The 12,934-nt window shown below is 45.6% G+C and overlaps 1 protein-coding gene across 2 annotated transcripts in view; it reads left to right on the forward strand.

Annotated features, from left to right (window-relative positions):
• Nucleotides 1-3,062: 3,062 nt before the first annotated feature.
• The window catches only part of nrp2a (neuropilin 2a), a 61,817-nt gene continuing 51,945 nt past the window's right edge, over nucleotides 3,063-12,934 (forward strand). For both annotated transcript variants that reach the window (XM_031738428.2, XM_031738430.2), the window contains exon 1: nucleotides 3,063-3,983. In XM_031738428.2, coding sequence (XP_031594288.1) covers nucleotides 3,908-3,983 — 76 coding nt within the window. In that variant the 5' untranslated portion in view covers nucleotides 3,063-3,907. The remainder of the gene's footprint in view (nucleotides 3,984-12,934) is intronic.

Genomic DNA, 12,934 nt, shown 5'->3' on the forward strand with positions numbered 1-12,934 from the left:
CCCTTTGAAGATGCAGCAGCCATTGGTTTACTCCAGTATCCTGTGTGTGGCTTTGTTTACATGTGTGCCTGTGAGTGCTCTTATCATTTTAGCCTCTTTGCGGTCCCCCAAAGAAATGCTGGACATCTCTGATACTGTGAGCTGAAGCGTCATCCCCATGAAGACCAAAAAGAGATCGCGAAAGTCCCTGTCGACTCTCCGCTCTTGATGTGCCTGTAACCCCGCCCACACACGCGCGCAAACACACACACTAAAGATGCTGATAGGGTCAAGTCGAGGCTATCTCTGGCTTATCTCCCACCGTCAGATCTAAAGCTGTCTGTCAGTGATGAAGAGAAGAAAGCTGAAGGCCTCGACCGGGATCACTCAGCCTCTCAAAGAATGCCCGACTTTCACAAAGCTTCCTCCTTGAATCCACAGCCAGCTGACTACGGTAAAAAACACTGATGGGAGCGAGAGAGTGTAGGAGAGGTGTTGCAAGAGAGAGAGAGGAGAGGTAGAGAGGTGTGCGTTTGTGTGTGATGGAGATGTGTGTGTGTGAGTGTATTTTGGGGGGGGGGGTAGAAAAAAATGAGGGAGAGTTATCAGTCATGCCGTCAGTCTCCGGGGCGGGTTGTGATAAGAGAGGCAGCGGTTGGTATCTCTCTCTCTCTCTCACTCCCACATACACACATTATGTGAGAGAGAAAGGCCCTGTTGTGTTCCCTTCTACCGCCCATGAGTGAACACATCGCAGGTGTGCTGAGGTGAAGGCTCAGACTGCATGGCAGCCATTTGTCGACTGCATTTTGGGGCAGAGAGACGAGAGAGGGAATACAGATGGTGAGACCTGAGGGGGGCTTCTGTAGAAAAACGGGGTTCCCGTATTGCAGCAGCAGGTTAAGTGTTTTGTTGCAAGGCCTCTTTCACTGAGACACGTGACCTGTGGCTTTTTTTAAACAGAGGGGCATAGCGTGCAGCGTGCTTCCAGCGAGTATCGTTTTAGTCATTTTCAGCATTTCCTGAACGGTGTCTTCTTATAAATGTCTTCTTCGCTCTGCTCCACTGCATCTCCTTTTCTATATAAACAGACGATTTAGCCATGACTTAATGTTTCACCTACACAGGAACTCACAAGTCATCGAGACCGTAGTTTGATTGACAGGTGAGCTTGCAAGTGCTGTGCAGCATTAGCTTGTTGCCAGGAGTACCAATGCATAAGCAACCAAGAATCTGAGACTTCACTGTATCTCATGTATTCCCTTGTGGGTTAAATCCAAACACGTTGCATCCATAACATTCCCACTGTACTTCTCCCACAGTTCAGCTTCCATTAGCCATGTGCTGACCTGATATTTGGGGGGGGCTGAAGGGCGATGGTGGGAGGAGAGATGTTGACAAATGTTGGAGGGGGAGTATCAAATGACCCCTGGGGACGGGAGGGGGGGGGGGGGCGGAGCAGAAAGTGACCCAGTGTTGCTTGAAGGTTTGGAAGTGCCTGTCTTCTCTCTCTTCCTTGTTATCTCTCTGAAAGGGTGATAGCGGAGGTTAAGCAAAGATCACTTCTGCTCTTTAAAGACTTTAGTCAATGCTTTGGCCTCAGATAACGCACACAACACGCATATAATCAAGTCCACGATACACTGAAAGCGTTCAGCAGTAGAGGTGGGCGGATCAATCCATTTATCGATGGCATCGATTCTATTACTGGTATTGGTATCAGATCGATATTAGCACGGCTGGATTGATACTTTTTTTTCTCTATCCTCTAAGTTCTGTATATAGCCCACTGAATTGTGTTATGTAATTTTTTTTAAATTTGGGGGAAATGAAAGAATATGTGTCAGGCATGCACGATGAAAAATGAAGGTATCGGTATCTGTAATACTGGTATTTTCTTGGCATCGATACCAAAATTTGCAGTAACAAAAGTTAATGTGGGCACAGACCCCCCACCCAACTGGAGGCTCAGATTAGCCAATCACAGTGACATCTGACAGCCGTCGTATCCTCAGGGCCAGAGGTGGGTTTTAAAATGACTGACAGGCAGTAAGAAAGCCGCAAGTCGATGGCGTCTTCTAAACCTGGGGGTGTGTAGCGGCGGGGGATTGACAGTTGACTGAGGTGACAGACAGACAGTGACACACAGACTTGTCATACAACCTTCTGTCAAGGGCATTGGGGGGCGGGGGGTCGTCTCTTGACATTGTTTACAGCTCACAACTTTGAGGTTGTGTGGAGAATAAAGAAAGAAGACGATGCTTGTAGAAGCTTTCTTTCTTCTCCTTAACGTTATAAAAGTGCACACACTCAGAGGTAAAAGCTCCTACAGAGCAGCAGTACAGTATCTTACATTGCCTCAGAGAGTTTGCTGTGACCTTTAGGAATGCACATTTCCAAAGAAAGATGCCAGCAAGGCTACATACTGTACCTCATTACACAGCCAGGCCTCAACCAGTCCATTACATTACACGGTAATACAAGCCATAGGCAGGGCACATGGGCTGGACGCTGGAGAGGCCTTTCTCAGCAGATTATTTTGGGCTCGGTACTGTGTCATTACACGGCCTCCCGCTCTGTATTTAGCCCTGTTGATTGCAGGGCTGAAATTGGGCAGGGCTGAGGTGGGTTCTCCCTCCACTGAGTCGAGGGCTTTGACATATAGGATCGGTCGTTCTTGTGCGTGTGTTTGTTTTGTGGCAAAAGTCGGCTGTGCAGCCACCCGCCTCACTAATCAGACACTCCCTTCTTTCTCACTCTCTCTGTGATATATTTTTAATCTTCATCTGCACTGGGGGTTTTTTTTAACAGCCCCAGGAGAAGCTGTGCTCCCCTGGGTTACCATGAGAATGTTTTTTTTTTTTTTTTTTTATCTCGGTCTCATCTGTGGAAGAGTTAATATCTGTGCTACCTTTTGAAATAGGATGCATCTGTTTATGTATGTGTGAGTGAGAGAGAGAGGGAGAGAGGGAGAGCGTGCACCCCCCCCCACCTCCTATAACCGGCGACCGACGGGAGGGGGCGGAGCCGAGGCGCCGTGACTGGAACGCGATAGCTGCTCAGCTCAAAAGCGCGATCACTCACACACACACTGTGCACACACCTCACAGGCTGGACCCACGCTGCTGTCGGGGCAGAGCGCAGGCTTCACGGAGCCGTTACCAGAGAGAGGAGCGGACACAGCAGAGAGGAGAGGTGCTGCAGGAGGAGGCACGGCATGTTCGTTGTTTCTGAGGATCGAGAGCGCGCTGCTTTTCATTTATTTCATTACTTTTGTGCCTCGCTGAGAAGCAGCTTCGGACTGGGGTTTACGTGGCTTTGAGAGCTGTTACCGTTGGACTTTTTTTTTCTTCGGGTTTCTTATAAAGCTCCTATCGGAGAACCAGCCAAACCCCCGTGTGCGTAAAATCCGCGAGCGGGAGGACGCAGAGTTGTAGGGAGATACCGGGACAGGGAGAGTCCCCCTCATCGGTCAGAAGTTGGCGCACCCCGGACCCTGCTGTCCTGTCCGGACTCTGCGAAGCGCAGATATCGCCTGAAGCCTCCCAGCTGCGGAGCGCACGCAGCACTGATCAAGGAGTTTGTTGATTCACTGTGGGTTTTTTCTTCTTTTTTTTGGATGCGGTTTGGTGGCATCGCTCCGCTAAATGGACAGAGTTAAAAGGACAGCGCTTACAAAATATTCAGATTTTTCTCAATGACAAGTAGTTGGCGCACACTTTTGTCCACCAATGGTTTAATAGACACCGTGGGCTTTTTACTACAGCGGTTTAGTTTTCACTGCTGGTCCCGAACGGCTGTGGATTTTTCTTTTTTTTTTCTTTTGGAGGAACGGCAGCATTCCAATCCTGCAAGGTGGAAACATTAGATACTTAAAACTATCTACAAGTTTTTTTGTTTTGTTTTTTCGTTTTGTGTGTGATTCAACATGGATTTTGTGTTCTCGTTGGTTGGATTTTTAATGGCAGTGTGCCATGTGTCGTTAAGAGTCAGAGGACAAAACGGTGAGTTTTTTGGTTACTTCTTGATTTTGATGCGCTCGTGATCTGAGTCAGCCAAAACAGCCTAATTGACACTAAACGTTGCTCTAAATCACGGGACCGTATTTTTACTACAAGCATCACATTTCAGTATCATCTTCTCTTGGTCATTGTAATTGCTTTTATCCGTTTAAATTCATTTCCAGGTCTCCGTGTCCTATGTTTTAAATTATTTCAACACACAAACGCTCCCATGATAAAGCTGTTGATGTTTTATTCCTGCTAAATATGGCAAATACAGCAGTCTGCGGAGGAAAGACTCTGTATTTGTTTTGTTTTTTTAATGTTTAGCTCTTATGCACTTGTTTCATCAAAATCATACTAAACATTAAAAACTGAAAGACATGGATGCGTACATTAAATATTTAGAAAAACGGGAAGTGGAAATTGTTACGCTTAGAATAGTTTGACGTGAAGCGTGAATGTTAAATTTAAACACGATGTTTATCCAACCCGTTCTCATCAGTTGTTTTCCTTTGATTAATCATCTCTGGATATAAACTAACCGCACGCCTGATTAAAATGCTTTTGCGCACATCGTGATGAAAACGGCTAAAGCTGGGTGAAGAGCCTGCGTCTCACAGAGCCCGTGCGTAAAAGCGTACAAGCTTCAGTTGTGTTGACTAATAGGATCACTATCTTCATCAGCCGCCACGAGTCTCTCCTTCAGTATCTCCTCGTGCTCCTCCGGGTTGTCTGGGCAGGGTGAAGCCAAGGCTGAGAGCTCCAGGCGGCGTGGAGGCACACCGCCACCTCTGTGCGCCCTTAGCCGTCTAAAAGAAAAAAGAAAACAGCAACTAGGAAGATAAGGAGCAGCATAATAGGAGCCAGTTGGTATGGATTTAGAGCCTTGCTTTAAGGCACTTAAGTAGTTTACTGTTCAAACAGAAACGGCACTGTGGTATAGCTTAACCACATGAGTCCTTTGGTTTTCTTCAAAAAAGAGGGGGGGGGATCATTTTCAGGTTTCACCATGTGGCATAAAAATCAGGGTGATCGCGATGCGTTCGATCGCCGGCAAATAAATGAGTGGATTACAAATTCACGCGTGCCGTTTCTTTACGCGGACAGAAATTGTGACAAATTTGAAGCTGCTGCCGGTGGTTGTTGGTGGTGGTGAGCAAGGCTTGTCTTACCATACAGAGAAGTGACGCCACTGGTGGGATGACACATGGCCTCACGCTCGGCTCACTCGTTCCTGTCTCAGATTGTTGACGCATTTACGGTGGCACACTTTTTCATATTTATGTGCGTTTTTCTTCGCCGCTGTGTTGATCAGGTGGCATTTTGCTAAAAAAAACAAAAACAAAATTGCTTTATGTCTTTCTTTCGCGTGTCTGTGATTCTCAGTCTTGGCTTTTTACTTATTAATCATCATGCGCTGTAGTAAGATGTACATTTTATGCGATCTGCATAAGTAGTCTACTGGGAATAGGCGGGCTGGGGAGCTGTTCATGAGCTCATCATGACTGCTCAGCCTTTACAACACCACCCGCTGGCGTGCCTCAAAACAAAGCCGAGCTCTCTCTTCACTTCATGTGGACCTATCATCTTTTTTAAAAGCTACTTCTTTTAAATAGGACAGCTATCTCAGCCATCCCTCTGAATGTGTGTGTGCGAGTGTGTTTTTCACTGGCTGCGCATGTACCCATTGATCAGAGACAGATGTGGGCCTCTTGGCAGTCATCAGGCAGGCAAGAAGCTGGATCCCCCCCTATTCTCTCTCTCTCTCCCCTGCCAAGACACTGCACCACATGTCCCTGCCTCTGTACTCCCCTCAAGAGCCACATTACACACAGATGCCAGAGGAAAGAGAGACTGACAGATAACAGAACAGAGACAGAACAGGGAGAAAGCGAGAGCAGCATAAACAGAGAGACAGGGGGAGTTGGAGAAAGACGGTGACTCCAGAGTTTAAGAAAGCACAGAAGAGTGACCGAGCGATAGCACGAAGGCAACAAAGGGGAGGAACGCTCGGAAACCAGATCAGCTGAGTGGATTCCGCATCAAACGGCAGTGGAGGAAAAGGGCGACATCAAAGTGTGCAGGGGTCAAGAGTTAGATCGCATCGAGGGTTCATGAAGGGACAGCGTCACGTAAAGTGGGATAAAGCCCCAGCCACAGGGGTGAAAATACTATAGCAGAGATCCTCTTGTGAACGTTAAGCACACAGAGTCACGTTAAAGTGTTTCATTTTCTAAAGAGTTGCTGTTTTGTGATGACAGAGTCCATCTGTGCTTCGGCAACTTGATACATTTGCAGCAGCAAAAGGTTTCCCCTAAAATGTAATGTTATGGAACGAGCAGATGCACGCCTGAGGCATCCCAGCCAGGAAACTCTTTTAAGTGTAAAAATCCTACGAGGTGCCAGGGTAAATGATCCACTAAAGATGCTCAGCACTTGGACAGGTCACGCTGTGGACTTCTGCTTTTTGTTTTTTTTTGCCGGTGGCACCTTCATCCTCATTAGAAAGCACCATTTTTTGTGTGTGTGTCTTCCTCAGGCTCTTTGCTGCAATATTTCTGCACGAAGAAGAGAGACTTGCATTCCACTTGTCCTGTAATCACAATAGTTTGACTCGCTGACATGTGCATTAATTACTCCTTACCACATGCATTAATATTCAAGCCATTAAGCAGCTCATTTGCATGTTTATTGAGCGGGCGGCTGTGCATCCTCTCCATTTATGGTATTGACTTCTTTAGGAGTTGGATTTCTATTATTTAATAATATCAGCTCCAGGCTGAAAAGAACTTAGTAAATTTTATCATCTTACATCATGTTTTTTTCTTTTCTCCCCCTTCACCCCTTTGCCTCTTTTCTTCTCCTCTCGTCTAGGATCCTTTGCATTTCTCTGTATTTTAATCTGGCCTGCCTCAGAGGTATCATCTGCGAAAAAAAACAAGGTCACCTCTCTTAGCATTCATAGCCAAAGACAAACCGAGCAGCCCGTTCAATACCAGTCAGGTATGAGAGTCACAGGCTCACACAAAGCCCTCGAACAGCTCACCACACTCAGGGTGAAATTAAATACAAGACCCCCATAAATAAAACAGAGCTGGGTCTTTTCAGTCTGTCGCATTAGCTGCACATGGGGGGGATCTTAACGGGCGCTCGGGGACTGGGTTTTTAGGTAGGGAGCCATAGGGGGTCAGCTTTGTCAAGAGGCAGGGTGTTTTAGAATCTACTGCAATTCAAACCGCAGGTTTTTAAAAAAAGGAAGCAGTTCAGGCGTGTGAATTTAAAGAGAAGAAACTGCTTTTTTTGTAAGAAGTGCAATTCACAGAAAAAGAGGTTACTTCTGTTTTTTTCTTCTTCCTTTTTTTTAAGCAGTCAGTTCCACTGCAAGGTAACACTCTGCAAGGTGGGGGGTAGAGGGGGCTAACAAATCACCAAGACTCCTGCAGCAAAGCTCAATTCTTCACAGCTTCCCCTTGCTGATGCAGGCTCGGCTTGTTCCACCTTAGACGGGGAAAATCTTTTGTGAAAAGTGCTTCGGTGGTGCAGGTTTGACACTGGCGCGCAGAGCCGAGGGGGTGCACCGGTGGGGGGAGAAGGAGACATGATACAGTAGCCAGGTAGCATTTAGGATTAGGCCCACACCATACCCCCCACCACCACCACCTCCTGCTGAAGGCACCAGTGACCATCTGTTTACTCCATTGATCCATTGATCCATTGATCAGGATGGCCAGCGCTGTGCATTTAGCTGATTAGCGTGGGGCACTTATCCCATTAGGGAGGGAGGAGTAGAGAAGGAGAAAGAAAAGGGAGGCAAAGAGGATTTGGGGATATTATCTGCTTTTGATGTGGCTTTTGTTAGTTCTTAAAAGAAATAATCCCCCTTTAAACACAGTTAACAGTGTTTAACAAAAAAGCCATTGTCAGCGACTGTTGCGTTTCTTGGAGCCGACTGTTATTTGCTTTTGGTCGAGTTTCACAAGCTCAAATCCACCTAAGCATCAGTGCATGCTAGTGACCACTGAAATCAGGCTCAGCTTTCAGCGGAACGCCCTCGTTTAGCTACTATTTGATTTTAGATGTAAATTAGACACTGCGTTGTGTCAGTGAGGGGAGAAATTTCTATGCTTGTTTTATGTTCACAAGCACAGACACAGACCCACTGACAGGAACAAGAAAATGTTATGGGCGTCCAATCAGAATGCAGGGAATGAATAAAGGCATTAAACTGTAATCCTCAGGTTTATTTCTACAGACTCCTCAATCTGAAAGGAAACGACGACAAGAATAGAACATAAAAAAGTGAAATGAGTCTCAAATGTCTTTCTGAAATAAAGTTATTGGTTAATTAAACTAATATGAACGTGGAATAAGAAATAAAGAACCAGCTGGATGATAGAAGTGCAACAGTTTTTGTCTCATTATTTTTATATTTCTGGTCTATTAACAATCTTGCTGTTTCCTTGCATGCATACATCTGTACACTTTACCTGCATCACATCCATGGCCAGTTTGGACTCACCAATTAGCCTAACATGTGTCTTTTGACTGAAGGGGGAAGTTGGAGTACCCGGCGAGAGAAAGCATGAGTCTCTCTCTCTTAACGCTTTTATTTTGAATACACATTTGTTTATTAGCGTTTAGTTTTATTTCCACACCACATATATATATTTATATATTCATTTACTGACTTGTGAAACTATAATATGTCAACAAGAAACATTTGAAACCAGCATATTGACTAAACTCCACCATCTATGACTGGGTGGGCCACGCTCCCTGCTGCTGAGGCGCACACTGGTCTTAAAGCGGGTCCCCACCTCTTCATCTCCCTCCCTCCTTTGGCCCAGCCTAGTGTCGAATGGGTGAGATTAAAAGCAGCCAGAGAGACAACCCCATGCTCTTCTCTGAATGTCTGAATGGATGAGTGCTGCCCACTCACTCCCCTCGTATTCCCTCACTCTGGGTGATAGCACTTTTTAATTAAGGTGGGGAAGCGGGGAGGGAGCAGGCGCAAGGGACGGGACGAGAGACACTAGGAATGATGGAGGGATTTATCAGCGCCTCTCCTCGCACTCGCGGCTTATCCCAGAGCGTGACGCCGTGCCTCCCCGATAAGGCAGCTAATAGAAATAAGAGCGGCGGGACGTGCAGCCGAACTCACACACGCTGCAGAAACCTGAGCTAAGACATGCAGACATATGCACATTTTCTCAGATAATGAAGATAAAGGCACTCGCATTGGGTGCGAAGACATCTCAGGAGCGACTAAAAAAGAAATGTGCGCACACACAAACACACACTCACACCAAAGTCATTAATTCATTTCATTGATACAGTCGGCGCTGTGCTTTATGTCTTTTGGATTTCACTTCCATCCACTCAAAACGCAGCTCTGCAAACATACTCTTAAGACTCACACGCACATAAAAGTGGCATTGTTCATTGTAATAGGGCCTTGGTCCATGCATGGTAGGGACATATGCAGCACTTTGTGTGTGAGTGTTTGTGTGCAGACAGATGGGCTGCTCTAGTAGAAGAGACAGTGTAATTCATGGAGCTCGCTGGCAGCTCCTGAGTGCTTCCCCTCTGTTACTCATCCAGCACCACAAGTTCTGTTCACACCCAAACATTCTGCTTCAAAGTGAAACACACACACACATTTGTACCATATATGCATCCTCATAATGGTGAGCTATTCAAAAAATTAGGAGAGAATACACACACATCTGTCACTTTCCTTCTTCTATTTTGGTTTTTTCTGTGTGTGTGTGTGTGTGTGAGGTGACTGACAGAGGTTTCCCCCTGGGGGTCAGCATCTGCAGGATAGCACCGGATAGCAGGCATGTCTTAATGAGGCTCGTCAGGCTCTTTTGCGCTGCATGCACGCACGCGCTCCTTTGCTCCACCTTTTCTCTCTCCTCCTCGGCTGCCTGTATTTTTTTTCCCTTCCTCATCACCTTTTGTCGCCTCCTCCCTCTCCCCGCGCGCCTGTCACTCCTCTCCCTCGCTCTTCCCACCTATGTGCTCACCACCGCCCATCATGAATCAACCCAGCCTGCCGCCTTCACCCCCCCTCCGATCAATCTTTCCCCTTCTTTCTCAATCCGTGTTTTATCCATCGCCTCGCCATCAATCCTCCACCCTTCCTCACATCCCTCTGCTCTTCTTCATCCTCTTTCTTCACCCTCATCCTCTCTGTCACATCTCCCATTTTCCTTTCCTACTGTAATCCTTTCACCCCTCCTTCTCTTCCCACTCGTTCTGTCATTTCTCCTGCATCCCTCCTCTTCATCCTCCTTTGGAGGCCACTGAATGGGCAGCTCAGGGAAAAAAAGTGTTGAGGCTGCAGGATTCTCCCCAAACGACTTAATCTGCCGAGGCTCTGCGCGCTGATAGCCTCCTGCACACCGTCCCCTCCATGGGCTTCCCAACAATGACTGTCTGTCTGTACAGCCGCGGCAGATAAAGAGATGTCTGTGCATGTGTGTGTCTATGTGTGTGTGTGTCTCGGTCTTTCTGTCTGTCTTTGTCATTCTTTCCTATCCCTGCTATCTTTTTGAAAAATTTCAGTTAGTGATTTTTTTCCTCCCTCCTGTGATTGACAGGCCCTCTGTGTGTTTTTGGAAGTGAATGTGTGTGTGTGTGTGTGTGGGTGGTCCTTTGAACATTGTGCAGTGGCTCTCTGTGTTTCCGTGTGTTTATACGTGCACCTAAACGCGTGGGCATGCGTTAAAGCATGTATTCATGCGTGCACTTATGGCTAAAATTGCGTGTGTGATGTGTATATTTGTGCAGTAGCTTGTATCTGTGCGTACGCATGTGGGCGGCTGGAGTCATGCACTCCCATGAAATCACCGGCAGCTCTGTGTGTGTGCGTGTGCCTGATGTGAGCGTGGGCGTTGCTCCTCTCCAGTAACAAAGTAAGGAAGCCATCGCAGCTCTATCAAATGTCAGAGAATCTTAAGTGTGCCTTTTAAGCACAATAGGCGGTGGAAATGTCAACACTTGAAGGGTCTATTACACTTCAAGCCTTTGGTGCTGTTTTTTTTCCTCTTCTTCTTTCCTTCTGTTTCCTTTATTGGTGCTTTCACAGAAATTTGAAAGAAACAGGCAAAAATATCAACCCATTTATGTCAATAATGGATTCATTCCAGTAGCTGAGTGGTTAAGGCCAACGTTTGATGACACGTTGTTAATGCCATATGATTCATGTTCCTGTCTCAGTTCCTTTCCTTCCTCATATGTATTCCTACGGACGTCCGCTACTGTAGTGAAACAGGATTTGTCTGTTGTTGTGTTCAAAATCATGTTGGTTATTAAAGATCTCACTGGAGGATCAGCAAACATAAGCTAAACAAGCGATTGCCAAACAGGGATACAGTTAGCCCAGAGTGTACTTCAGGTCCAACCAAAGTCCTTCTAGAAGAATTATCTAAATTAACTTTCACCAGGACAAAAAAACTAAATGGAAAGAATCAGTCAAATCTTAAAGAAACGCTTAACAAGTGATGACTTTGCCCTAAAATACATTTTTAAAGAGTCTATCCTAGTCTATTTTTTTTCTATCCCTTGGAAGATATACTTCTGCGGTTCTTCCAAAGATTTCAATTTAGGATTCTTTGTCTCTTTTCACTATCTGAACGTCTCTCTTTGATTATGTCTTTGGTGCTTCCCTCCATAACCAGCAGGCACATGGAAAGATTAGCTCAACTAATAAGAAAATCCAAAAAGAACAAGAATTGAACCGACCCAAGCAATAACTTCTTAAAATAATGGCTAACTGGTAAAAGTCAACACAGAAAATAGATAAGTAAATATGAAAGAGTATGGTTAGAAGTAAAAGCAAAAAAGAAGTTAAATAAAAGTAAAATCTATGCACAAAGTGTTACAATAGGAAGTTAAAACAACGGATAAAAACTTAGAAGTTGTTAGCTAAAAGTATGGTGAAAAGCTAAAGTTGTTAGCTAGCACTATGCTATCCAAACAGAATTTTAAAAGATTTAACAGGTAAAATTGATCAATAATCATAAAATAAAACATTAGAACCATTGTGGATGAAAGCAGTTTGGATTAATCTTAGAGCTGCGGTTGTACATCAAATGAAAAAGGTTGGGACCATCTGAGCTAAGCTAGCTCCTGCTGTTGTCATGGCGCCCCTGTTTTTTTTTTTCTCTAAAATTGATAATATCTCAAATCTGTTGCAGAGTAAGATTAATAAAGAACCAATATGCACAAGGCTGCCGGGCTTTGTGCGTGCATGTGTGCAGAATACTCATATATGTTTCTTTTGTATGTGCATGTGAGTTTATGTGTTTAGCATGTTTGTGGGAGATAACGGAGAGAGCGAGAGCCGCTGTGGCTCACGGGGCGAAATCAGAGAATGGGGTCTTTTGTTGGCGCGTTAGCTTCTCATTACAGAGTAGGGGTGAACCCCAGAACCCAGCTAGACAGGCCGTCTGCGTGTCACTTCCTGTCTAAGCCTGCAGAGCTACGCTACTGGCAAGCTATTGTTCCTGGGAGAGCATGATAGGATCAGGGAATGTGTCCTAATGTTTGCAGATTGGCTTGCAGGAGCAACAATTACACTTGGAGAACGCTCCCTATGGGGGAGTAGGGAGATAAGAGCCTGGGTGTGGAAGAGGGTGAAAAAGGCTCGGTGTGTTTCTCTGTGTGTGTGCGCGCGTTCACCAAATGCAACAGTAATGATCTTTTATTGTTTTAATAGCTTGCCCATGTGGCGCTGCTTGCATTGAGAATCCACAATGGAGAAGTTTTTCCAATTTCCTCCTAACTGACAGCCTAAATTGCTTTCTTTTGTTTTACTGTTCATTTGTTGCTCATCACATCTTCATATAGAGAAGCAAGGTAAATGAAGGGGCGCCCACTGAGATGCTGCACTGGGGGAGCGCATCATTTCCTCAAGCTTTTTTATTTATTTATTATTTTCCAAT

Source organism: Oreochromis aureus, linkage group 23 (assembly GCF_013358895.1).
Source record: "Oreochromis aureus strain Israel breed Guangdong linkage group 23, ZZ_aureus, whole genome shotgun sequence".
NCBI lineage: Eukaryota > Metazoa > Chordata > Actinopteri > Cichliformes > Cichlidae > Oreochromis > Oreochromis aureus.